Source organism: Procambarus clarkii, chromosome 20 (genome assembly GCF_040958095.1).
Source record: "Procambarus clarkii isolate CNS0578487 chromosome 20, FALCON_Pclarkii_2.0, whole genome shotgun sequence".
NCBI lineage: Eukaryota > Metazoa > Arthropoda > Malacostraca > Decapoda > Cambaridae > Procambarus > Procambarus clarkii.
The window spans coordinates 11,537,619-11,565,124 of record NC_091169.1 but is presented as its reverse complement, the minus strand read 5'-3'; the positions used below and the strand labels follow the sequence as shown (position 1 = coordinate 11,565,124).

General features: G+C 49.3%; 1 protein-coding gene across 4 annotated transcripts in view; it reads left to right on the top strand.

The window, feature by feature from the left end:
• The window catches only part of LOC123755350 (uncharacterized), a 160,537-nt gene that overhangs the window by 32,842 nt on the left and 100,189 nt on the right, over nucleotides 1-27,506 (top strand). For all 4 annotated transcript variants that reach the window (XR_011229168.1, XM_069327623.1, XM_069327621.1 and 1 more), the window contains one exon: nucleotides 9,840-10,073. Coding sequence is in view for 3 of the 4 variants with exons in the window: in XM_069327623.1 (XP_069183724.1) it covers nucleotides 9,840-10,073 (234 nt within the window). In the remaining variant the exon portion in view is untranslated. The remainder of the gene's footprint in view (nucleotides 1-9,839; nucleotides 10,074-27,506) is intronic.

Sequence of the window (27,506 nt, the reverse complement as noted above, 5' to 3'; positions counted from 1 at the left end):
CCTCTTTTCCTTAACCTTTTCGCTCTTACGTCGCGATACTGTTCCCTTTGTATCGGGATCCCTGCGTGTCTTTTGATGAGGGGTTTATATTTGTCCATATGTACCTCCATGCGTATGTGCTTGCTTGTCGTGGTTCTCGTTGGTTCGTGCATCTCTTCATACCTTCCATTATTATTGGAAGTCTGTTGATTTCCGATGTGGTTTTCCTCTGGTCTTTTGTTGGCCTCGTTGGTTACCTTCTGTCCTCTGTCTTCTTTTGCTTCATTTTCGCCTTGTTTTGTTTTCGCGTCGTCTCTACTTCCAGTTTTGGAGTTCTTCGTCTTCGTTACGTACGCCTTCCTGGTGTTTGTACGATGTGCGTATACGATGTGTCTGTATGTTATGTGTGTGTATGATGTGTGTGTCCGCCTGGTGTACGAGCCACGCCACCCTGTGGACAGGTGGTGCATTTCATACCTCGTGCGCTGGGTGTGCGTTTTGTTTATGGGCGGTATGCTCATGTGTTCGCGTCGTTTCTCACGGTTTTCTACGGCTTCTTGCTCATTTCCTCCTTCCAGTCCTAGCCCTCTGGATGCTGAGGGTGTTCTGGATTTTATATCTGGGGGGGGGGGGTCACTTTGTTCTTCCTCTGCTTCCGGGTGTGGAATGGCTCTGTGTGGCACCTCCTCCTCTCCCTCTGTACTGCTGCTTGTCGTCTGCAGGGCACGCGCCTTTGGACGTATTTCTCTTTCCGAATTTTATTCAGGTAACGGCACATGCAATGCCTACTGCCTCTAGTATGCCTGGCATTCGAGCGCACCACTAGTGATGCTCCTGGTATGTTACTTGGCTCGCCTGTGTTGTGGCATGGTAGTGTCTCTGCTCTGCAGGTGAGATTGTCGTGCCTGGCGCCTCTGTTGGCCAGGTGCTGTTTCTTGCCTTTTGGTGGGGTGCTTGCCTAGTTGTGCTTGTGGGGGTTGAGCTCTGACTCTTGGACCATGCCTTTCTCCTGTCGGTTGATGGTTGTGCAGTTTCCTGAGCCTCCTGAGCTCTGGCTCTTGGACTCCGCCTCTCTCCTGTTGGTTGATGGTTGTGCAGTTTCCTGAGCCTTCTGGGCTCTATTTTCTCTATGTTTGCTCCTGTGGGTGGAGTCTGCCTCCACCATGTAGCTTCCTAGTGCTTTCCCCTTCCTTTTCCCTCTGACATTGATCAGGTTCTTTTTCGTGTCTGTGGCTCCTTTGGGTACTCGGCTTCTTCCTGTGTCCCTTTGTGCATACGAACATACGAACAGGAACTGCATAGGGCCTATTGGCCCATACAAGGCAGCTTCTATTTCTTAACACCCATTCCCACTCATATACATGTCCAACCCACGCTTGCACCAATCGTGGGACCCCACCGCCACCACGTTATGCGGTAATTGGTTCCACAAATCAACGAACCTGTTACAGTACCAGTATTTCCTCAAGTCTTTCCTAAATCTACTCTTATCCATTTTATGCCCATTGTTTCGTGTTCAAAATGTGCCACAAGGGTGGCATGTGCCACTGTACCAGTTCTATTGTTACGTAAAGAATGGTGACAGTAAACACAAACACTACGAGACTAAATATATTTGGTCGAGTATACCGAAGTCTGCAGGGGATACTTTAGCGAGCAATGGTGAGAGTTGCATGCACTGAGAGTCGGTACAGTATCTCGCAAGTGTCTGTTCTAGATCTCACTTGAAAGTAGTCTAGTTATTATTCGCTACTCTGCTGCTTATATGCTCGGGCAACACCTCACCATTCTCCAAAGGTTGGCAGGAATATTAACAGGAAGTAGGGAATGGTTTGAGTTCCATAATTAGTACTACAAAGAGCTTTGCTTCTCTCATTAGGGTAATGCATTTGGAGCGAGTATATTATTAGGATATTCTACTCGCTACCCCACCCTTGGTCACTGCTCCATCCCTGTTTCCTCTTCCTCGCTTGGTGGGGTTGCGTCGATGGCTCCTAACAGGGGTGTTTGGTGTGTTGTGTTTGGTCACCTTGCGTGAGTCTTCAGTGACTCCTTTGTCCATGTCTCTTGTTCTTTGTTGTCCTGTGGGGGTTCTGCCTCGCACTTCGGTGCTTTTGGTTTCGTTGTCGGCACCTGGGTCTTTTCCCTACCTGGACACTCATTCCTTTCCTGTCTTCGGTGCCTGGCTGTGCCCTGCTGTCCATGAGGTCCCTCGGGTATGTACGCCCTCCTATACACATTTTGTGGTTGGTTGTGTGCATTACTTCCCGGCCGCTCCTTGGTCCGTATTCGGGGTTTTCCTTACCTCTTTCTGTTCTTCCTCCTCCCATGCTACACTTGTTTGTGTATCTGGGTCGGTGCTTCTTGACTATCCTGATGTTGGGTGCTAGGGTGGGCCTCTGTCCATGTTCAGTTCCCTGCTTTTGGACTTCTCTGGTGTTCCGTTTTGGTACCGAGTTCCCACGGTTTTTCTGTGATTTACTGCAGGCTTAGGTGTTGCGCTGTCTGTGGGGGGTTGTGGACTTTCAGTTCCTCGTTCCTGCCTTACTAGTTCCTTTTCTTGGAACTGGTAGCTGGGTTCAGGTCCTGGCTCCAGTTTTTATTTGTTCCTTCTCCAGAACGGGTGTGTTTGCTTTCCTGCGGTTCACGTCCTGCGTAGTTCTCCTTTTGGATGCGGGACGGGTGCGTCATTTTTCCCTACTGGAGCTGGTTATGTTGCTCCTTTGGTTTGCGGGGTCGTTGTTTTTCGATTTGCATTTTGTGCTTTCAGTTCGTGGTGCTAGTTTCTTGTCATTTGTGTCGGCACTGGTAGGTTTGTTATTGGTCTCCCACCTGCGTGTTTCGTCTCTGGGGGCGGTGTGTGGTTTTCCTGGCGGTCCTTCCGGATTTCCTATCACTTCGAAGGGTCCTTCGGTCTCTGATAGGGTTGGCTTGTCTTCCCTTCGGGGTTGTTCCGGGACCATCGTCTGGGACCACGTCCTGTCACCTCGTATTGGGTGGTGCTGGCGGAGCCGCTCCTGCTTGCGTTCGATGTTGCGGTTGCTTCTGCTCCGTTCTGCTTGCTGTCCTGGGCGTTGTTTCCCCTCCGGCCTGCTCTTGAGTTTTGGTGCTGTCCTGGTCGTTGGCCTGGGTGGTCTCTTCTTCTCGTTTTGGTCTTGGTTTTTAGGTTAGGGCGTGTGACGTCCGCCTCCCGGTTCCTTCCTTGTTTTCCTTATCTGTGGTGAGGTAGCTCCAGGGAGCCGACGGGGCTTCCCCCAGAAAACCAGCGTTGAATGTAATGAAACGCCATTTTCTGGGCGAGTTCCGGAGACTCTCCGGCATCCCTCCCTCCCTCCGGTTGGCGGCATTTTTCGCGTATTTTGACGTCCAGCCTAAGAACTGCCAGTTGGATCGCCAGCGTGGAGGGTCTGGGGCTCCCCCTTCCCTCTACCGGGTAGGGGGGGGGGGTTGCGCAGACGGTGGTGCGGCGACGCGATGACGTCATGCTAGTTTGATAATTTTGTGTGGGGGAGTTCTGTCCACTCGTTCGGCTTTCGGTAGCAATATTTTCACCAGAATAGGGGTTTGTTTTGGGGTGCCTACCTTTCTGGGTGCCTATCCCGGTCGATGGCAGACATAAAATGCTCCCAACCACAAGGGGTTGTTTCTATAAGCCATTGCTCCTCGTTCCTCTGAGGGGGCCAGGTTCTGGCTCGTGGTCCCCGGTAAGCAAGAACTCCTAGCACTTGGACTGATGCTAGAAAGTTGTACATATCCATTCAGCCTGGATAACTCCGGGGAGCCTCCGGGACTCACCCAGAAAATGGCATTTCATTACGTTCAATGCTGTTTTTTTGGCTGATGGGATACGGTGAAATCGTGTGGCTCTAGCTCCGGACTCTTGTGCTGTGCTGTGTTCCCAGTTTCAGTACTGCTCTTACAGTGGCGTGCGAGCTGGAAGTAATATTCTAAGGTACTTGGGCTGCAAGTGCTTAGGGTCACCTTCCCTGAGTGCCCTGTAAGTACCGCCCTTGGGGCTTGGGGTTCTCTTCTCTTCTCTTCACCTTGGGTCTAGCTCTGTTGGTCTTTTGCTGCTTGGCAATTGACTGCCCCGAGTGTTTTGGGGGGTTTCCTACCTTGTTTACCTTGGGGTAAATGGTAGTTATTGCACTGGTAGGGGGTGCTGGATATTGCGCAGCTAGATTTCACCTATAACAGTGGCCAGCTCTATTTCCTCTGGTATGCTGTCCTCTTGCGAGTTTATTTTTCCTGGTAGGGTGGGTCAGCCTTGGTGCTCTTCCCCCTGTTACACTAAGGTTTGTACGGTTTGCTTTTGTTCGGTGGTACCCCCTGCCTCTCCCTCGTGAATGGACACGTTCTGGGGGTTCAGCTTTAGCAGTGTTGAATGGGAGCTTGGGTGCCGATTAGCAGTACCCTGCCTGGAATTACCTTTAACAGACCCAGTCAAGGGGCCCTAGGAAACCCCGCGGGGGCACTCGGGTCCGATGGATGCGACCCCTGAGTCCCCTCTCACTATGTGTGGAGTTTGAGGGCTGCACTGTCGCCTTATCTCAGGTCGACACTCATTGCTTTTGCCTCCGTCATGTTGTCTGTCGGGTCAGTGACATGCTCGACCCTGAGTCCTGCGAGCTTTGTTGCTCGTTTGTGACTCAATTCACCCAATCTGATGATGATATTGCTCGGGTCCAGGCGGCTCGCACGTTGCAGGATAGGTTTAGAGTGTTGCAACGTACTCGGTTGGTTGCTTCCCCGGATGCCCCGAGGCTGCCCAGTTTTGTTTATAGGGACCCGGACTTAGGAGTGTTGGTCGCTTCTGCCTTGGTTCCGTCTGCGCCCCCCTCGTTCTTCCCCTGCTGTGGTTCTTTCGGTCTCCACCCCCCTCTTGCTTCCGGCTCCTAAGCATCTGAGGGCTTCGGGGTCGTGGCAGGGTTTAGAGGTTCCCGAGACTCAGGCGGTTTCAGGGGGGTGCCCCTTCCGGGGTGGTGACGGAGGCATTTCTGTTCCTCCAGCTGTAGCTCCGGGGTTTGACCAGTGGGCCCATTCTCTTCCTGCTATTTCAGCTGCCCCGTTTATTTCTTGTGAGTCCTGGGCATTGGAGGACGACTCACTTCCGGGGCCCCGACATGGAGGCTCTCGGGGTTGGGGAGGAACTGGCTTGGGGACCTTGGGCCCCGTTGGACCCTGCCTGGGTTTTCTGACCCTCTGAGCAGGGCTTACTGTTACCAGAAGTGGGGTTTTTCTTCCTCCCCCTCTGCATGCGAGTTGGATTTGGGTTCGTTTTCTCCCCGGGTTCGGTTCCGTGTCCGTGTGGGTCATTCGGTTCCATCCTTCCGAAGGTTTTCGGCTTCTCTCATCTCGCCTACTGAGGTGTGGGCGGCCATTGCTGCTTACCTCCTGCGTGACCCGGCATTGACTATGGTCAGGTTTATCAGAAGGGCGACTTTGCACACCTTAATAAGGGCCTTTTTGGTCCAGCCCTTCTACAAGATGTTTTTGAGGTTGTTAGTGCCGATCCTGCTGGATGAATTCCAAGAAGGAAGCGAGCAGGTTGTGCTCGCTTCCTTCTTGGAATTCGCTTGGGCCCTGGCTCTTAGATTGTTTTCGTCCTTTTGTCCTTTGCTGTTTGCGAACTCTGGAGTTGAGCAGGCATGTGCAGCCGGCGGCTTCTAGCTGTCGTCCGATGTCCGACTTGTTGGTTCTCCGGGGTTCCCGGGTGGGTTTTTCCCGAACGGGTCGTGCTAGGGCTCAGGGTTCCGCCAGGGCTCAGGGTTCCGCTCGTCAAGGTAGACCTCAGGTGCCAGCATCAGAGCCGGTGCAGCCTTCAGAACCGTCTGCGTCTGGTCGGAGCAGTGATCGCTCTGTGCACAGGTCGGGTTCTCATAAGGGGCATCGGTCCTTTTGAGGTTCGCCCCATTGATGGAAAGATGAATGGAGACGAGGCTTGCTCTGTTCGTTCATGCCTGGTCTTAAGATTCGTGGGCTTTTCGGGTCGTTTCTTGTGGCCTGCGGTGGCATTAGGTCGCTGCTCCTCCTTCATGGGGTTCCGGGCTGGCAAGGTGGGTCTCCTCTCCTGCGCTGTCAGATCATCTTGGAGTGGCTGCACTTGGGCGTGGTCGAAACGATGACATCCCTCAGGTGGGTTTCTCACCTGTTTCCAGTTCCGAAACGGGACGGTGTGGACTTGCGGTTCATTCTGAACTAGTTGCGTGTGAACCCATGGGTTTATTGCCCCTCCTTTCAGATGACTACTGTCCCAGGTTCGTCTTCTGTTGGAGCTGGACGCTTGGATGGTGTCCCTGGACTGCAAGGATGGTTATTGGTACATCCTGATTCATCCGGGTTTCAGGGACTAGCTCGGTTTTGTTGTGGGGCATCAAAATTACCGCTTTCCTTGTCTTCCCTTTGGTATGAATCTGGCGCCTTCGCATTTTCACACGCCTTACTCGTGTCGGGGTTGGCCTCCTGTGTCTGTTAGGTCTTCGGGTTCTGGCTTAACTCGATGACTGGCTGGTTTGGGCTCCCAGCCGGTCGGTGTGTCTGCTCACCAGGGATTTGGTTCTTTCCCAGCTCGCTGGATTCGGGTTCCTGGCGAACTGGAGGAAGTCCCATCTGATTCCCACTCAGGTTTGGTCTTGGCTGGGGTCTTGTGTGGGACGCCCAAACTGCTTCCTTGTCTCTTCCTCCGGCGGCTCTGCTCCGGCTGCGTTCCTGCCTTCGTCTGTTCCTGAGGGGCTCTCGGGTCACGCGGCAGTTCCTCAAGGGTTTGTGCGGGAACCTGAACTTTGCCATGATGGTCTACCCGCCAGGTTGGGTGTGGCTTCATCGGCTGTTCTAATTTCTTCGGGGGCATCCCTTCCGTCTCTTTTGTGACTGCTGGGTTCGTCTTCCGGGAGCTTTGCGTCAGTTGCTGTGTCACCGGCACCCTCTAAGGGTTTTTCGGGGCTCGGTGCCTTGGTGCCTACCCAGTGCTCACCAAGCCAGCCGGGGACAGTGGGGTCTGTCCTTCTGTCGGGCTCACAGCACGGTGCGGGAGTTCGCGGCTCTGTGGATGTCGATCCGGAGGATTCGGGTAGCTCGCGGATTGACGATCCAGCTTCATTTGGACTGCTTCCTGGTGGTTCATTGCCGGAACCAAGGGGGTTCGATGCGGTCCTTGGCTCTATGAGGCTGGTCGCTTTGGGTGACTCGTCTACCGAGTTCTCAGGGTTTGGTTCTCCTGGCGGTTCACTTTCAAGGGATGTCAAATGTCCTGATGGATGGCCTGTCTTGGTTCATTCCCCTATGCACGGAATAGACGGTCGACACAGACTCGTTCAGTTGACTCTGCCGGACGTACGAGCACCTAGAGGTGGACCTCTTCACATCAACTTGGTCGAGGTGTCTTCCAGTGTATGTGGCGCCCTTCCCAGACTGCGAGGCCATCAGGGTCGATGCCTTTCGGCTGGACTGGTCGAGTTGGGGTTACCTGTACCTCTTCCCACTGGTTCGGTTGTTGCTCTGGGTTCTGGTTAGCTTAGAGACTTATCAAGGATGAGTAATCTGGTTGGCCCTTTGGTTGCCGGCCCAGCCCTGGTTTTAGGCGCTTCTTGCACGATGTCCGAACCCGTAGGTCTTCCCGCGACTCCGCCTCTTTCAGCAAATTGGACCATTCCGGTACATGGGTGGTTCGATCTTCTCTGCTTCTCGCGTCTGGTCTTTGGACGCGTGTTTATCACCACTTGTATGGTGATCAGGTGGCTTAGTTGGTGTCCCACCTGCAAGTTTCGTCTCGACGGCAGTATGAAATTTCCTGGCGTTTTTTTCGGCATTTGTCTCTTCGTAGGTTGTCTTCGATTTCTGGTTTGTTTTGTCCTTTCTCTCTTGATTGTTTCAGGACAGTCTTCTTATGCCAGATACTGTCGCCTCGTTTCAGGTGGCGCTGGCAGAGCAGCTGCAGCTTGCATTTGGGGTGGATGTCACTTCTGTTCTGTTCTGCAAGCTTGCTCAAGAGTTTTTTCACTTGCAGTCTGCTCATGGACTGCCTGAGCTGTTCTGGTCGTTGCACTGGGTGCTCTTTTCTCCCTTCTCTTCGGTTTGGGGTGGCACCCTCTGTTCAGGACTGTTTTTCTACGGCTCTTTTCTTGTTAGCATTGGCCTCTGGGGGTCAGGTCGGAGAGTTTCATGCTCTCCTCCGGCACAGGGGTTTTCTGCTCTTACAGTCCTGGTCTTTTCATCGTCTTCACAGCCTTCTTTTTTGGCGAAGAATGAGTCTGCTGCTTTCTGGAGGGGTCCTTGGATTGTTGATGCTTGGTTGATTTGGCCGGGGGTGCATCATGTTTTGTGTCTGTTTGTGGCTCTTTGCTATTATTTGCACATTATGGTCTCTGTGGCAGAGGACAGGTTTTGGGTTGACCCAATTTCCCCTTCTTCCCTATTCCAGGATGCGTGTCTCCCAGGTTGTCCGCAGGATTATTCGGTCCAGCCAGCCTGCGGTCTTTCCTCATGCCCACGCCGTTCAAAAGTTCAGCATTAGGCTGCTGTTTTGGTAATGTCCTACCCTATCTTTTTAGCACGGGGCTATTGGAGGTCGAACAGGGTCCTGGCTGCACTTTATACCTTGTTAATGTTCCTGGTCCTTCTCGGGCATGTATTGCCTTGGGTCGCAGGTCGCGGCCTGTTGTCTCGACTTTGAGTTGAGGAGTGAGTGACGACCGCCTCCCGAGTGAGTCCCTTTTTCTTCTTATCTTTGGTTAGGTAGCTCCGGGGAGCCGACGGGGCTCTCCACAGAAAACCAGTGTTGAATGTAATGAAACGGCATTTTCTGGGTGAGACCCGGAGGCTCCCCGGCATCCCTCCCTCCCTCCAGTCGGCGGTTTTTCGCGTTTTTGATACTCGGCCTCTGAACTGAGGAGAGTTGCCGGCGTGGAGATCTGGGATGCCCCGTCCCCCTCCCAGGGAGGGGGGGTTGCACAGTCAGATGTACGGCGGTTGTGGTGACGTTATGTTTGTTTCCTTGTTTTTGATTGGGGAGTTCTGCTTGCTAGTTCAGCTTTCTGTTTGAAATTTTTGACCAGTAATAGTTTTTGATATTCCTACCTTTCTGGGTGCCTGACCTAGTAGATGGCAGACAAACGCTGCTTCCAATTACACAGGGGTGTCTTTAGACCATTGCTCCTCATGCCTCTCTTGAGGGGGCCAGGTTCTGGCTCTGGTTCCCGGTAGGCTTAGAACTCCTTCGATTGACTGTTGCTACAGTCTAATATATACACATTAGCCCGGTATGGCTCCGGGGAGCCTCCGGGTCTCGCCCAGAAAATGTCGTTTCATTACATTCAACGCTATTTTTTTCATAAGGCAGTGAAAATTTTTAAATTTAAATAATATTTTTCTGTGGCAGTATATGGGTGCTCCGTTTATCTGGCGGGGTTTTAAATCTTACTCAGTACTTTAATACATCCCTGAATGTGAGGCGCCCCACTAGTTAAACATCCATAGATGTGATGCAGAGTTGGAGGGTTAATAAATAGTTGTATCATTTATCTAGGTAGTTCTCTCCAACTGTAAGGTGATCAGTGATGCTCAAATTTGCACAAGGTTATCTCAGCCCTAGTTGTCATTCCATTTTCATCAATAATATGAATGTCATTATTTATTTTTTTCCAATGCTTCTATGAAAATGTATTCAAAATTACCTAATTTACTTGATTTATTTACATATATAACATTTGTCTTTTACAGAATTTGCACAGAATTCTAAAATCAAACTATTTTCTGTTCACAAGTGACAGGAAACTTTCTTGACCCAGGTTCCAAACAATGTGTGTAGGCTTCTCTACAATTATGTACTTAAGACATGTTATTCCTAATTATGTTAATTACAGTGCCTTCAAGTCCATCCAGTTGGTGAGACGCATGCATACTAGCGCCTTCACCGACGCTCACAAGGCGAACATTGCCATAGCTTCTCAAGCAGATATGGTTGTGACTCAGTGGGCATTTTTTGGACTCGTAATAACACATGGAGAGCAACTGGGGATTCGCTGTACCAGAAAAGAGGAAGAGAGCCTTATCCACTTCTGGAAGTGCATTGGATACCTTTTAGGCATCGAGGACAGGTGAGCACGGTCATAGTGAATTAACATAATGGGAATCAGTGATACTATTTACTAATAAATCAAACTTTTCTGTTATGAAAATATTAGTATAAGTTTATGTACTTTGTCTCCATTATATTGTTGTCACAGGTGAGAGGTTCTCTACTTCGTGGTTGTCACAGGTGAGAGGTTCTCAACTGTGTGGTTGTCACAGGGGAGAGGTTCTCTACTTCGTGGTTGTCACAGGTGAGAGGTTCTCAACTGTGGGGTTGTCACAGGTGAGAGGTTCTCAACTGTGTGGTTGTCACAGGTGAGAGGTTCTCTACTTCGTGGTTGTCACAGGTGAGAGGTTCTCTACTTCGTGGTTGTCACAGGGGAGAGGTTCTCTACTTCGTGGTTGTCACAGGTGAGAGGTTCTCTACTTCGTGGTTGTCACAGGTGAGAGGTTCTCAAGTGTGGGGTTGTCACAGGTGAGAGGTTCTCAACTGTGTGGTTGTCACAGGGGAGAGGTTCTCAACTGTGTGGTTGTCACAGGTGAGAGGTTCTCAACTGTGGGGTTGTCACAGGTGAGAGGTTCTCAACTGTGTGGTTGTCACAGGTGAGAGGTTCTCAACTGTGTGGTTGTCACAGGGGAGAGGTTCTCAACTGTGTGGTTGTCACAGGTGAGAGGTTCTCAACTGTGTGGTTGTCACAGGGGAGAGGTTCTCAACTGTGGGGTTGTCACAGGTGAGAGGTTCTCAACTGTGTGGTTGTCACAGGGGAGAGGTTCTCAACTGTGTGGTTGTCACAGGTGAGAGGTTCTCAACTGTGGGGTTGTCACAGGTGAGAGGTTCTCAACTGTGTGGTTGTCACAGGTGAGAGGTTCTCAACTGCGTGGTTGTCACAGGGGAGAGGTTCTCAACTGTGGGGTTGTCACAGGGGAGAGGTTCTCAACTGTGGGGTTGTCACAGGTGAGAAGTTCTCAACTTCGTGGTTGTCACAGGGGAGAGGTTCTCAACTGTGGGGTGGTTGTCACAGGGGAGAGGTTCTCAACTGGGGGCTTATCATGTGTTAAAGGTCCTGATATCTGTGGTTTTCTCTGTTTTGTGCGATGGTTGTTTTTCTCTTGTTAGACATTGGGATGTCCTTTTAATCTTTCTGCTGTGGTTTGTTGTAGTTAGGTTGTGTCCCTGCTGTGTTGGGTTGTTGTGGGATATTTGGGGTTTGAATCTGATTATTTAAATATTAATGTAGTAAATTAAATTACGAAGGACCACCCGCTTTTAAAGTAAAGAGGGAAACTGAGAATTTCTGATCATTAGATAATTCCTAGATGAAACCAGTAACTATGGATAAAACTAGAAAGTATGATCATAATAATAATTAATGGGCTGTATTAATAAATGAAACAAACCTCAAACACCTACATTGGGGGGGTTATTACTGGAGGTAAGTACGTCCAGGAATTAGTGTGGTTCGTTCACTAATTCAATTAATAATAATCTAATCCTATAAAATAATATTGAAACTGATTTCATTACCAAAAGGAGGAACATAGATTATAAGCATAGTAATGAGTTACAGTAAACCACATATTATCCCAAAGAATTCTGCACAAGATAAATTGCAATAGAATTATAAAAAGGAAATAAATCTTAGCTTAATGAAGATTCCTTTAGAAAGTCATGGAAGTCCTCTTATTCTCCAGACTCGGTCGACTGACAAGTGGAACGGGTTAACATGGGGAAGGCAGCATGGAGAATTCTTCTCTCGTACTGCAAGACAAATAATTTTCAGTTGCAACTGATTGGACTATTAAATCTATATTCAAGAATATTAAGAGTTACAGGTGACAAATTTTAATCACCTGTTATTAGGTGTTATCGTGCGTCGTAACGGACAATCACCCTGCTACTATTAAAACTTCTACCTGATGCATCACATAAAAGAATATACTTAGCTGTGGGCACTGTATAAGTATTAAGATTGCCGTGCTTCGCATCTCAGGCTCCGGCTAGGCCTATCCTGAATAGTGATGCGTCCCGCTGGCTGGTCACGTGTCGTCAGGAACCAAGTCGAAGGGCTCCTTATTTGACACCAGCACTAGCTGAAGATACTATCTGCAAGGTTATTCACGCCTCACAGTGGAGACTTTCATCTGAGGATGGATAACACCTGCCCTATTTGCTGGGCAATGGCGTCTTCTTATGAGTACGGTAAGCGCTGGTCTGCCTCTGAGCGGCTCTCCACGTGTACTGAGATGGCGTCCCTCTACCCACGCCGAGCCCGCGTTCATAAAACAAATTATTGTCTCGAACATTAATATTTCTCGCATTTACGCTTGAAACGTTGAAGACTGGACGGGTTTATTATTTAGAGGAAGAAAATATTGTTATTTACCAATTTAAGAATAGTAAATATATAAGGGAGAGGAATTAATGTCTCCCCATGGCATTCATTGGTGACGTTAATTATATCACGAGATAGACGCTATGATTCTAACGCTCTATTCGGCTTTTAGTTAGAGATCAATTCGTCTGCAATTAGTTATCATACAGAATGCTTTAATTATGGAGAATCGAATTTAATTCTCACACACATTGGATATAATGTGTTTACTGTAAGGAAATCTGACGCAATACTGGCGTCAGGTGACGTGAGAATTCTAGCCTACTGTACAGATGAAATTATTAGTACATGAGAATTCTACGTGTTGTTAATTTTACTTACTACAATAATTAGTATGGTTAGTAATAAGTAATGAGAATACAACAATGTTGTATTCGGTGTTGGAAATATCCAACAGTTGTTGTCTTGGGGTGAAGCCTTGTCTTATCCTGGTTGGGATAGGAGTCTGATGATGGCAGTTTTTTCACCATTCACCCCTTTTGATGACACTGTAATGTGCCTGCTGGCACATTTATTTGATCTTGAGCTTGCCTCCAGTTCTTTCTGGGAAAAGGGTCCCCTTGTGGCTCACTGAAGCTAAGAAACTGGTATAGTCCCAGACTAGAATATGCCATCTGTTGCAGAATTCATATCGACCTACCAAGGAATAAGAGATAGAATCTAGACCCCTCAGAGAGGCATAGGAAGTAGTGGCAAAATAAAAAATTGTATGTAAATTTATTCATGTCAAGGAATGGCACCCAGAAAGTCAGAGAAACAAAACAGACCACAGCTTGGTTAGAAACCAGGGGCCAGATTCACGAAGCAGTTACGCAAGACTTACGAACGTGTACATCTTTCCTCAATCTTTGATGGCTTTGGCTACATTTATTAAACAGTTTACAAGCATGAAAATTATCCAATCAACTGTTGTTGTTATAAACAGTCTCCTGGTGCTTCGGAACTCATTAACTGTTTAATAATTGTAAACAAAGCCGCCAAAGAGTGAGAAAAGATGTTAGGTTCATAAGTCAGTTTTTTAGGTCAACCCATAAGGTTAGGTCAACCCATGTCTGTTATTTTCTTTTTTTTAATCAACACTGTTTGTCAACCTATTGTATTTGTGCTGCTTTTTCAGTCATGTTCCCCCTTTTTTTTTTATCTTTATTTGTATTTGTTCTCAACACTTTTTATTCTTTATGCTCAATTAGTATTAAGTTCTAGATATTAATGTTTTTCTTGCCCGAAACGCATTGCGTAATAGTGGCTTTAGGCATTGTATGTACTAGCTCTATCTATATATCAATCCATTAATGTAACATCACTTGTATGTATATACCTTACCTGAATAAACATATTTATATTTATTTATTTATTAAGTGTTTGTGTGACTTATTCGTGAATCTAGCCACAGACTGCCACCTCAAAACAGCCAAAAGAACTATTCCCAACAATGTAAACAAACGATCGAAAATTTGTCTAACTAAAGCGAGCTAGTTTGCCCCACCTCCATCTCTAATTTGAGGGGAGGAGGGAGGCAGACCGGGTCAGCTGGCTGTTCTGCCACTAGTTCTTATGCTGACGTGGACTCTGCCTGGTCACCCTAGAACTTCATGTGCTCAGGGTTACCTTCTCTGTATGCTTCTTAAGCACCTTGTGCTGTCAGCATTATCTTACCTGGAATGTTTGCGGCTCATTTCCTTAGAGGGTCTCCACCCGTCAGATAAGCTGGTAGCTTGCACTATTCAGATAAGCTTGCACTATCTGTCTCTCCTCGGATAAGGAGGGTGTTTTGGCTGGTGAGGCGCACTGTAATTCACATGACCTTGCTGGGGTGCCAAGGTAGTCCTTCCAGCTTATTTTCCTGGTTGGGTCTATGATTCTCCCTCATATCTCCCGTGGTCTGCTGCTTGAGAGGCGTGGTCCTAGTTGTTATTTTCAGTCCTTTAACCCTTAAACTGTGCATATTTAGAGCCTGGAAGCAAAATATATTTGAATTATGTAAAAAAAAACTTAAATAGTTAGCCAAATCTCCAATTTATTGGCTTTAAACGTCGTGAAACTTTCATCAAAATATATTCAGAAATCGATGTTAGACTAATTTTTTAAAAAGTAGAATGTTTTGTTGATAAGAAGAACAGCTCCTATTAACTGGAACTAAGGGATAATGCAATAATAGAGATGCAAGCACCTGTCCAACGCTCAAAGAAGAATAGTAGTAAGAAGTGTCCACAAAGTGGATATGCAGCTGGTGCCTTTATAGCATTGCTGAGTAATTCATAATACAACAAATAATAAAGAGTAAGTATGCTATTATGCTCTATTTTGTTATATATCATATAAATACATTGCCCAATGTTAATATATGTTACTTTCATCAATGTCAAAAAACCATCATTGAATGTAATGAAACGCCATTTTCTGGCTGAGCCACGGAGGCTCCCTGGAGCTTATCGGGCTAATGTATGTTATATTAGACCGGGATATTAGCTAAGGAGTTCAGACCTACCAGTGCCAAAACCTGGCCCCTTCAGAGAGGTTTCAGGGAGCAATGGCCTTGGAAAACCCTCTTATGGTTGGGGTTTTCCTTATCTGCCATCGACTGGGGTGAGGCACCCAGAAAGGCAGGCATAACAAAACAAACCCCACACGGTAAAAAACTAAAACAAAAAACCGAACAGAGAGGTAGAAACTCCCTACAATTCCAAGGAAACAAGCAGACATCACACTTTACTGCCGCGCCGATCGTCCGCGCAGCCCTCCCCGCCCCGAGAGGGGGAGGGGGGGGAACCCCGGACCTCACCACGCCGGCTGCTTAGCATCAGTTCGGAAGCTAAGCTTCAACCAACGTGAAAAAAACGCCGACCGGTGTGAGTGAGGGTTGCCAGGGAGCCTTTGGGGCTCACCCAGAAAATGGTGTTTCATTACATTCAACGCTGGTTTTCTGTGGGGAGCCCCTACAGCTCCCTGGAGCTTCATTCCCAAAGAGAAGGAAAAGAAAGGGTTGACCTGGGAGGCGGCCGCCACAAACTCCGCAACGCGAAGCAGAGATAACAGGCTGCAACCTGCGACCCAAGGCAACACGAATGCACAGGAGCAGACACGCGCATAAAGAACTTGAGGTCAGGAACCTGTGCGACCCTCAAATCCTTGCGCCCGAAATGAGCCCTAGACATCACCAACACAGCAGCGAAAGCTGCAAACGTCCGAACAGCACGGGCGTAAGGATAGACCACAGGCTGGAAGACTTAAAAACTCTGAGGACGACCTGTAAGACCCAAGCCCTGAAACAGGGAAGGAGGGGAACGGGATCAACCCAAAGCACATCCCCAGAAACGGTATGCAGGTAACGCCAAAGAGGCGCAACCGGATAACACAGGACGCACCCCCGGCCGAACCAATCAAGCATCAATAACCCAAAGACCCCTCCTGAAAGCAGCTGTCTCGACCGTTGCCAGAAGGACGGAGAAAGGTTACAAACATATAAACCTACCACCAGTACCAAAGAGCAGAAACCCCTGCACCAGAAGGGCCGGAAGCTCCCCGACCCGCAGAGGCCCATGCCAACAAAATATGGCCTATAAAAACCAAACTTGAACCAAAGGGGCTACCACAAACTGAGGAGGAGAAGATAAGAGGGCACACTGATCAAGGACCTGGACGGCTCGGGTGAAGCATGAGCAGGCCGGAGGTGAAACAAAACACGAAGTGTACGGAATGGGGCAGATGTGACGTCCACCCCGAACACAAACCGGAGCGACTCTGCCAGCGCTGCACAAAATGAGGCGACGGTAAGAAACATCAAATTTCATCAAAGTACATCAAAGTAACATCAAAGTACATGGAGCACCACTTGGCAAATGGAATTTAATGTTAATAAATGCCATGTTGTGGAATAGGAGAACATAGACCCCACACAACCTATATATTATGTGAGAAATCTTTAAAGAATTCTGATAAAGAAAGAGATCTAGGGGTGGTTCTAGATAGAAAACTATCACCTGAGGACCACATAAAGAATATTGTGCGAGGAGCCTATGCCACGCTTTCTAACTTCAGAATTGCTTTTAAATACATGGATGGCGATATACTAAAGAAATTGTTCACGACTTGTTAGGCCAAAGCTAGAATATGCAGCAGTTGTGTGGTGCCCATATCTTAAGAAGCACATCAACAAACTGGAAAAGGTGCAAAGACATGCTACTAAGTGGGTACCAGAACTGAAGGGCAAGAGCTACGAGGAGAGGTTAGAGGCATTAAATATGCCAAAACTAGAAGACAGAAGAAAAAGAGGTGATATGATCACTACATACAAAATGGTAACAGGAATTGATAAAATCGATAGGGAAGATTTCCCGAGACCTGGAACTTTAAGAACAAGAGGTCATAGATATAAACTAGCTAAACACAGATGCCGAAGAAATATAAGAAAATTCACTTTCGCAAACAGAGTTTTAGACAGTTGGAACAAGTTAGGTGAGAAGGTGGTGGAGGCCAAGACCGTCAGTAGTTTCAAAGCGCTATATGACAAAGAGTGCTGGGAAGACGGGACACCACGAGCGTAGCTCTCATCCTGTAACTACACTTAGGTAATTACACACACACACACACTTGAAAAGAAAAGTATAAGCCACCGACCAGAGGGCAGTGAGCACCACGCCGACCAGGTAAAGAAGGCACAAAACTGAATCAAAAGGCCCACCTCGAAAAGAAAACCTCAAGTTCCCAGCTCGACCACAACATGTGCCAAAACTCAAAAAGATCAGTCTGCAAGCCAGGAAGACCCCGTAACTCTAGTAGGCAGAACTGGGTCATACACGAGGAAACAAAGCCCCCTGAACCCACAAAGGGGGCCCAAGAGGAAGAAACCTCCGGAACGAAACCAAAGAACCCAAAGGATCCCGGAATCGAACCAGGGGGAGCCCAAACCACCACATTTGCCGGCGGAGAAACACCACAAAGGCAAAGCACAGCCCCCAGACAGAACCCCCAGGGAAACGGCCATAACAGACCGAAAACCGAGGAACAAGGTGTGGGAGCAAGCATAACATCCAGGGACACTGAGCCCAAACCCAAGGGCCCAGACCCAAAACAGATGAAATGGGAAACCTGGTGTAAAATCAACACTCAAACGTTCCCAGAGGAACAGGAAACGGGCAGAAAACACCAGAGAAGCAAAGAAACGACAACAGAATTAAACCCCTGAAAAAAGGTGAAAACTCACCCAAGAAGCTCGCTTGCACACCCAGGCGCATGTAAACAAACCGCAATGCTGCCCTGGTGGCCATGCCGAGAAACCGGCAGACGAAAATGGCCGACAGAACAGAGGGCTATGACCGACGCTAAAAATACGAAAACACGCCGGCAAAAGTGGGAAGCAAGCAGACTGGATGGGCGAAAAACTCTGCCCAAAAGCAGAAAACCCAGGCAGGGGTAAACCGCCCCAGAACTGCTTGCAGGCATCCCCCACAGCCCCGGGAACTAGCAACAGAGGCCCCGGGGCAGAGCCGTCCTCCAAGCCCTCCGCCCTTAAAGAAAAGGAAGAGTCCATGGGAAAGGCAGCAAGAAAGGGCCGCTGGTAAGACCCAGAAGCCTTGGCAGGAGGAACAGTCTCGAAAACCTCCGTCCCCCAACCCAAACGGGGCAGCCCCCGAAAACCGCCCGAGTCTCGGCCCCAACTAAACCTCGCCCCGACCCCGAAACCCGCAGACGGTCCGGAGCCGGGAACAGGGAGAGAAAGGGGCAAACAGCACCTAACCAAAACGGGGCGGCCTTGGGGCATCCGAGTGGGGAACCAACCTAGCATGTTGCAGCAACCTAACCTAGCTTGCAACACGGATGCCGCCTGTACTCTGAACAGTAATAACATCAGGAGAGTACTGGAGAACAAGCAGAGAATCTCTCTCGCAAGACTCTGGGTCAAAGTGTCGGTTACCCAACAGGCAACATGACGGAGGTAAAAGTGGCGACTGTCACCCGGAGACAAGGGCACAGCAACCAACAATCCCGTACAAGACGGGTTGGAACCCGGAAGACACATTCAATGGACCACCGAGCCCAGACAGGGGTTTCCAGGGCTCGTAGGCTGACTGCTATGGGAAGCCCGGGCAAGGTGTTGCTAACCGGTTAAGAAACCCAAACATAACAAAAGGGTAGTGGATAGCACTGAAAACCCTTGCGACGTGTACAATCACAGGGGCCTAGCAGAGGGCCGCCAAACACTACCAGTGGAACTATAGCCACACTGGGCAGACCGCCACCAGGCAATTGAAAATAAAAACAAAAGAAAAACCCCGCAAAAGTACACCGTCTCCAGAGGTAACAGGAACCGGTCGCCGCTTAGGTGGCAGGTCGCGCAACACCTTGACGCCCTAACCAGCACAATACCAATCCCTACCCAGGGCCAAACAAGGGCGCCAAGCCCCAGCTGGCCCAAAGGGCGAGGCAAATGCCGAGCAGCATGAACCTCTACGGGAATGGTTCCCGAACGCCCCAGGGAAGATATCCCTGTTATGCAAGGGCAGTACTCACAGGACGCTTAGGGAAGTCAGCCACTAAGCGCATGCAGCCCCTGCACTGATGAGGTACGCCTGGCCACTGCACAACACAACACACGGCAGTGAACGCCACACAAGGCAAACACCGCCTAGGAAACCGAGGCCAGAGAAGCGTCTATCCCGGGTGACATTAGCTTATGAACTGAAGCTTGGCAGCCGGCGCGGTAGGTCCGGGGCTCCCCCCTTCCCCTCTCGGGGTGGGGAGGGCTGCGCGGATGATCGGCGCGGCAGTAAAGTGTGATGATTGCTTTTTTCCTTGGGATTGTAGGGAGTTTCTACCTCTCTGTTCGTTTTTTTGTTTTAGTTTTTTACCATGTGGGGTTTGTTTTGTTATGCCTGCCTTTCTGGGTGCCTAACCCCGGTCGATGGCAGATAAGGAAAACCCCAACCACAAGAGGGTTTTCCAGGGCCATTGCTCCCTGAAACCTCTCTGAAGGGGCCAGGTTCTGGCGCTGGTCCCTGATAGGTCTGAACTCCTTAGCTAATGTCCCGGTCTAATATAACATACATTAGCCCGATATGCTCCAGGGAGCCATAGGTGCTCCCCACAGAAAAACAAAGAATTTTTTCCAGAGAATTTATTTCCTGTGCCCTGGGGGGGGGGGTGTCATATGTGGAAGCCGAGCAGTTGAGGGGTTAAGGGCCTATTCATTCATTTGTACTACATTTCATTACAGGGTTTTATTCATGCCACTTGACTTTATTTTGTTTTACCTAGTGTCTGGGTGTGAGTAATCCCTTTGCTGAGAGGAGCCCCTACGACTCCCTGGAGCTTATCGAGCTAATGTTTGTTATATTAGACCGGGACATTAGCTATGGAGTTAAGACCTACCAGGGACCAGTGCCAGAACCTGGCCCCTTCAGAGAGGTTTCAGGGAACAATGGCCCTGGAAAACCGTCCTGTGATTGGGGGGTTTCCCTTATCTGCCATCGACCAGGATTAGGCACCTAGAAAGGTAGGCATAACAAACCCCACATGGTAAGAAACTAACAAAAAAAAAACGAACAGAGAGGTAGAACTCCCTACAATCCCAAGGAAACAAGCAAACAAGCAAATGTAACATACTACTGCCGCTCCGGTCGTCCGTGCAGCCCTACCCTCCCCGAGAGGGAAGAGGGTGGGGTCCGGACCTCACTGCTCTGGCTGCAAAGCCTTCGAGTTCATAAGCTAATGTCATCTGGGATAGACAGTTCTCTGGCCTCAGTTTCCTAGGTGGTGGTTGTCTTCGTGGTGCTCACTGCTGTGTTTGTGTTGTGCGGTGGCCAGGTGTTCCTCATCAGTACTGGGGGGTTGCATGCGCTTAAGGGCTTCCTTCCCTAAGCGCCCTGTGAGTACTGCCCCTGCGTGACAGTAATCTGTCCTGGGGCTCTTGGGAACCATTCCCGTAGAGGTTCTTGCTGCTCAGCATTTGCCCTCGCCCTTGGGGCCAGCTGGGGCCCCTTGTTTGAGGCCCTCCCTGTATTGTGCTGGTTAGGGCATCAAGGTATTACACGATCTGCCACCTACGCGGCGGCCGGTTCCTTTTACCTCTGGGGACGGTGTACTTTTGCGGGGTTTTTCTTTTGTTTTTATTTTACTTTGCCTTTTGGGGGTCTATAGTGTGGCTATAGTTCCACTAGTAGTGTTTGGTGGCCCTCTGCTAGGCCCCCGTGATTGTACACATTGCAGGGGTTTTCAGTGTTGCATCCCCCGTTTATTAGCTTGGGTGTTAACCAGTTAGCAACATCTTGCCCGGACTTCCATAGCAGTCAGTCTACGGGCCTTGAGGTGCCATAGGCACAATCAGAGAACACTGTATAAACATTAGAGGCCCGAGGTTGTTCAACGTCCTACCAGCGAGCATCAAAATATTGCTGGAACAATCGTGGACATCTTCAAGAGAAAACTAGATTGTTTTCTTCAAGGAGTGCTGGACCACCCGGGCTGTGATGGGTATGTGGGCAAGCAACAGCCTGGTGGACCAAACTCTCACAAGTCAAGCCTGGCCTCGGGCCGGGCTTGGGGAGTAGAACAGCTCCCAGAACCCCATCAAGCAGGTATCAAACAGGGTCTTGGAAAATCCTGTCGGGGCTGTATATTCAGGCTGCTTCAGCTTCTTGCCGTCCTATGTCGGACTTGCTGGTTCTCCGGGGGTCCCTTGGTGGGCCTTCCCGGAAGGGTCATGCCAAGGCTCGGGGTTCCTCTCGTCGTGGTAGGCTACTGGTGTCAGGTTCGGGTTCGACTCCTCCTTCTGACCCACCTTCGTCTGGTCGGCGCGGTGTTCGCTCTGTGCGATGTTCTGTGTCTTGTAAGGGGCGCCGGGCCTTTCGTGGTTCGCCCCATTGACGGGGCAATGGAGGGGGAGGCTTGCGCTGTTCGCTCACACCTGGTCCCGTGAATTGTGGACGCTTCGGGTCGTTTCACACAGCCTCCGGTGGTGTTGGGTGGCCCCTACCCCTGCGGGAGGTTTGGGGCTGGCGGGGCAGGCTTCTTCCCCTGCGCCCTGTCAGGTCATCTTGGAGTGCTTTCACTTGGGCGTGGTTGAAACGACGATGTCACTCAGATGGGTTTCCCGTCCATTTCCAGTCCTGAAATGGGACTGCGCGAACCTGTGGTTCATTCTTGACTTGTCCCTTCTGAACCCCTGGGTTCATTGCCCCTCCTTTCGGATGACCACGCTGTCCCAGGTTCGGCTCCTATTGGAGCCCGGCACTTGGATGGTGTCCCTGGACCTCCGGGATGCTTATTGGCACATCCCAATTCATCCAGGGTTCAGGGACTGGCTCGGTTTTGTTGTGGGCTTCGTGCTTACCGCTTTCGTTGTCTCCCGTTTGGTTTGAACCTGGCACCTCGCGTTTTCACGCGCCTCGTGCGGGTCGGGGTGACTCATCTTCGTCTGTTAGGTGTTCGGGTGTTGGCCTACCTTGACGACTGGCTGGTTTGGGCTCCCAGCCAGTCCACTTGTCTGCTAGCCAGGGATCTGGTTCTTTCTCAGCTCGTCGGGTTTGGGTTCTTGGTAAACTGGAGGAAGTCCCATCTGATTCCCTCCCAGGTTCGGACCTGGCTGGGCCTTGTGTGGGACTCTCGGATCGCTTCCTTTCCTCTTCCTCCGGAGTCTCTTCTGCGGCTGCGGTCCCGCTTGTGCCTGTTTCTGGGGGCTCCTGGGTCACCCGGCGGTTGCTCGAGGGTCTGTACGGGAGCCTGAACTTCGCGATGCTGGTCTACCCACCAGTTCGGGTTTGGGTTCGTCGACTGTTCTGGTTTCTTCGGTGACGTCCTTTCCGCCTCTTTCGCGATCGCTGGGTTCGGACCCCAGCGGCTTTGCGTTTGTTGCTGCGTCACCGACTTCCTCTTCGGGTTTTTAGGGGTTCAGTGCCTTGGTGCCTACCCGAGCCCTCGCTCGATGTGTTCACGGACGCGTCGTCTCTCGGCTGGGGCTTTGTGACCAGTGCTCACCAGGCCGGCCAGGGTCGGTGGGGTCCGTCCTTCAGTCGAGCCCACAGCACTGTAATTACCTAAGTGTAGTTACAGGATGAGAGCTACGCTCGTGGTGTCCCGTCTTCCCAGCACTCTTTGTCATATAACGCTTTGAAACTACTGACGGTCTTGGCCTCCACCACCTTCTCACTTAACTTGTTCCAACCGTCTACCACTCTATTTGCGAAGGTGAATTTTCTTATATTTCTTCGGCATCTGTGTTTAGCTAGTTTAAATCTATGACCTCTTGTTCTTGAAATTCCAGGTCTCAGGAAGTCTTCCCTGTCGATTTTATCAATTCCTGTTACTATTTTGTATGTAGTGATCATATCACCTCTTTTTCTTCTGTCTTCTAGTTTTGGCATATTTAATGCTTCTAACCTCTCCTCGTAGCTCTTGCCCTTCAGTTCTGGGAGCCACTTAGTAGCATGTCTTTGCACCTTTTCCAGTTTTTTGATGTGCTTCTTAAGATATGGGCACCACACAACAGCTGCATATTCTAGCTTTGGCCTAACAAAAGTCATGAACAATTTCTTTAGTATATCGCCATCCATGTATTTAAATGCAATTCTGAAGTTAGAAAGCATAGCATAGGCTCCTTGCACAATATTCTTTATGTGGTCCTCAGGTGATAGTTTTCTATCTAGAACCACTCCTAGATCTCTTTCTTTATCAGAATTCTTTAAAGATTTCTCACATAATATATAGGTTGTGTGGGGTCTATGTTCTCCTATTCCACATTCCATAACATGACATTTATTAACATTAAATTCCATTTGCCAAGTGGTGCTCCATATACTTATTTTGTCCAGGTCTTCTTGAAGGGCATGACAGTCATCTAAATTTCTTATCCTTCCTATTATCTTAGCATCATCAGCAAACATGTTCATATAATTCTGTATACCAACTGGTAGATCATTTATGTACACAATAAACATCACTGGTGCAAGAACTGAACCCTGTGGTACTCCACTTGTGACATTTCTCCATTCTGATACATTGCCTCTGATTACTGTCCTCATTTTTCTATCAGTCAGAAAATTTTTCATCCATGATAGAAGCTTACCTGTCATCCCTCCAATATTTTCCAGTTTCCAGAACAACCTCTTATGTGGAACTCTGTCGAAAGCCTTTTTTAGGTCCAGATAGATGCAGTCAACCCAACCATCTCTTTCCTGTAATATCTCTGTGGCTCGATCATAGAAACTGAGTAAATTCGATACACAGGATCTTCCAGATCGAAAACCATACTGTCTGTCTGATATTATATCATTTCTCTCTAGGTGTTCTACCCATTTAGTTTTGATTAGTTTTTCCAATACTTTCACTATTACACTTGTCAATGATACAGGTCTATAATTGAGGGGGTCTTCCCTGCTGCCACTTTTGTAGATTGGAACTATGTTAGCCTGTTTCCACCCGTCTGCTACGATTCCTGTACACAGGGATGCCTGAAAGATCAGGTGAAGTGGAATGCTGAGCTCAGATGCACATTCTCTCAGAGCCCATGGTGAAACGCCATCTGGGCCAGCTGCTTTGTTCTTACCGAGCTCCTTGAGCATTTTTTCCACTTCGTCTCTAGACACCTTTATGTGTTCTATGTTGTTCTCTGGAATTCTTATTGTATCTGGTTCCCTAAAGATTTCATTTTGTACAAACACACTTTGGAACTTTTCGTTTAGTGTTTCACACATTTCCTTTTCATCTTCCGTGAATCTATTTCCCATTTTCAACCTCTGAATATTATCCTTTACCTGCAATTTGTTGTTTATGAATTTATAGAATAGACCTGGTTCTGTTTTACATTTGTCCGCAATCCCTTTTTCAAAATTTCTTTCTGCCTCCGCCGGCTGCCAAGCTTCAGTTCATAAGCTAATGTCACCCGGGATAGACGCTTCTCTGGCCTCGGTTTCCTAGGCGGTGTTTGCCTTGTGTGGCGTTCACTGCCGTGTGTTGTGTTGTGCAGTGGCCAGGCGTACCTCATCAGTGCAGGGGCTGTGCGGGAGTTCATGGTGGTGTGGTTTGCTCTTCGGAGGATTCGAGTCACCCACGGGTCGACGATCCGGCTCCATTCAGACTCCTCCCCGGTGGTTCATTGTCTGAACCGGGGGAAGTTCGATGCGGTCCTTGGCTCTTTGGCGCTGGTTGCTTCAGGTGACTCGTCTGCTGAGTTCTCGGGGTTTGGCTCTCCTGGCAGTTCACGTGCGGGGAGTGTCCAACGTCTTGGCCGACGGCCTGTCTCGTTTTGTTCCCCTCTCCACGGAATGGATGGTCGACGCCAACTCCTTCCGTTGGCTTTGCCAGACATTCGGACGTCCCGAGGTGGACCTCTTCGCGTCGGCGTGGTTGTGGCGCCTTTCCCTGTATGTGGCGCCCTTTCCCGACTGTGAGGCCGTCGGGGTTGATGCCTTTCAGCAGGACTGGTCGAGGTGGGGGTTCCTGTACCTCTTTCCCCCGGTTCAGCAGTTGCTCCAGGTCCTGAGTCGCTTAGAGACTTACCAGGGGAGAGTTATCCTCTTGGCCCCTTGGTGGCCGGCCCAGCTGTGGTTTCAGGTGCTGCTTGCTCGGTATCTGTACCCGGAGGTTTTTCCCGCGGCTCCGCCTCTTCCAGCAGATCGGACCGGTACGTCACATGGATGGTTCGATCTTCTCCTCAAGTCTTTGTGTATGGTATTTTTGACTCGAGTTTATCATCATTTCTATGGTGATCAGGTGGCTTCCTTATTAGTGTTTCACCTGTGGGCTTCGTCTTGGCGGCAGTATGAAGTTTCCTGGCGGTCCTTCCGGTTCTTCTTATGTCTTCGTCGTTGTACTTCGCTTTCTGTTAGGGTGGTGGTGGTGTTCTTTCTCTCTCGGTTGTTCTAGGACCGTTGTCTTATGCCTAACACTGTCGCCTCGTATCGTGCGGTGCTGGCGGAGCCGCTTGTTTTTGGTATTGACGTCACGTCTGCGCGATTTCGCAAGCTGTCTTGGGCGTTGTTTCACCTCCAGCCTGCTCATGCGCCGCCTGAGCCGTCCTGGTCATTGGACAGAGTGCTCTCTTTTCTTTCCTCTCCTCGTTTTGTTGTGGCCCCTTCGGTTCCGGATTGTTTTTCGAAGGCTCTTTTTTCCTGTTGGCATTGGCCTCTGGAGGTTGGGTGGGTGAGCTTCATGCTCTCCTCCGGCACAGAGGTTTCTTCTCCTTCGGTCGGGTTGATCGGTTTGTTCATCTGCAGCCTTCAACTTCTTTTCTGGCAAAGAATGAGACTGCTGCGTTCCAGAGGGGTCCCTGGGTTGTTGATGCTTGGTTGGTTTGGCCGGGGGTGCATCATGTTTTGTGTCCGGTTGTGGCTCTCCGCATTTATTTGTGCGCCACCGCTTCTGTGTCTGTGGATGCGCTTTGGGTTGATCCGGTTTCCCTTCTTCCCTGTTCGAGGGTGCGGGTCTTCAAGGTCGGCCGCAGAGTTATTAAGGCTAGCCAGCCTGCGGCCTATCCCCGTGCCCATGACGTCCGCAAGTTCGCGGCTCTTGCCGCTGTCTTTGCCAATATGTTCTGGGCTGACATTCGGGCGCGGGGATTTTGGCAGTCGAACACGGCTCCTGGCTGCTAATTACCTTGTAAACGTTCCTGGGCCCGGTCGGGCCTGTGTCACTTTGGGTCAGTGGATGCAGCCAGTTTTCTCGACTTTGGGTTGAGGAGTGAGCAGCAACCGCCTCCCGGGTAAGTCTCTATTCTTTTCCTCTGTGGGTAGTTTGCTCCGGGGAGCTGTAGGGGCTTCCCCAGAAAACCAGCGTTGAATGTAATGAAATTCCATTTTCTGGGTGAGTCCCAGAGGCTCCCCGGCATCCCTCCCTCCCTCCGGTCGGCGTTTATTTTCGCTTGTTTTTTACATCCAGCCTTGAAACTGGGGTGTGGATCGCTGGTGCGGTAGGTCTGTGGCTGCCCCTTCCCCTTCCTGGGGAGTGGGGGCTGCGCAGACAGCGGCACCACGATAGATGACATCATACTAATTTGCTCGTTTTTGTTTGGGGATTTCTATCCACTCGTTCGGCTTTTGGTTGCAGTTTTCACCAGAATTGGGGTTTGTTTAGGGACACCAACCTTTCTGGGTTCCTAACCCGGTTGATGGCAGACATAGAATGCTTCCAATTACACGGGGGTTTCTATAGGCCATTGCTCCCCTTGCCTCTCTAGAGGGGGCCAGGTTCTGGCTCGTGGTCCCCGGTAGGCCCATAAGAACTCCATACACATGACTGATGCCAAAGTCTAACATTAGCATATCAGCCTAGTAAGCTCTGGGGAGCCTTTGGGACTCACCCAGAAAATGGCGTTTCATTACATTCAACGCTGGTTTTTTGTTGGACTTTCCTACCCTATTACTGCTAAAATATGCCACCTACGATTTTTTTTTTATTTTTCCGTGATCAGGGAACACAAATGAACACTTTTATAAGACGAAAGAATTTTTTGGATTTTTTTTTTGTTGCGTTTGTGGGTGTTGAAGCTATTTGGGTCCCTAGCGGCCCAAGGGTTAAAAATGTGTAAGATAATGCATAAACGAAGAAATTAGGACAAAAAACAGATGGCTCAAATTAGGAGCTGGCCAAGACAAGTACTGGTATAAAGAAATGGGAAAAAAATATAAATTTTGAATATTTGCAAATACCATGCAAAAGGAATATGTAAATATAGGTCCAAAAGCACAGAATGTACTTTCATGCTTCCCCAAAAATGCAGGAACATGTTGGGAAGGGGTACATGCCATTTTGGAATAAAGTGCATTCCATCCTAAATTATGTAAATATTAAATTAATTAAAAAAGTTACAATCTTCATTTCCCGCATTTCCACGTAAGGGGTACAAAGTGTTATAGACAGGAAGACCAATATGATATTACTGAAATTTGTTTATAGAGGCAGACAGCAACTGAGTAGAGCATATAAGAGAGAGGAACATGCAGAAAGAAACACTGCCGGAGTACAGAGGGGAAGAGAGAAATTCACAAGAATGTAATAGCTGAATTTACCTGAAGGCCACTAATACTAGTACACAGCACCACTTGGTTTTCGAACCTCTTGGGGACGAGACCCATC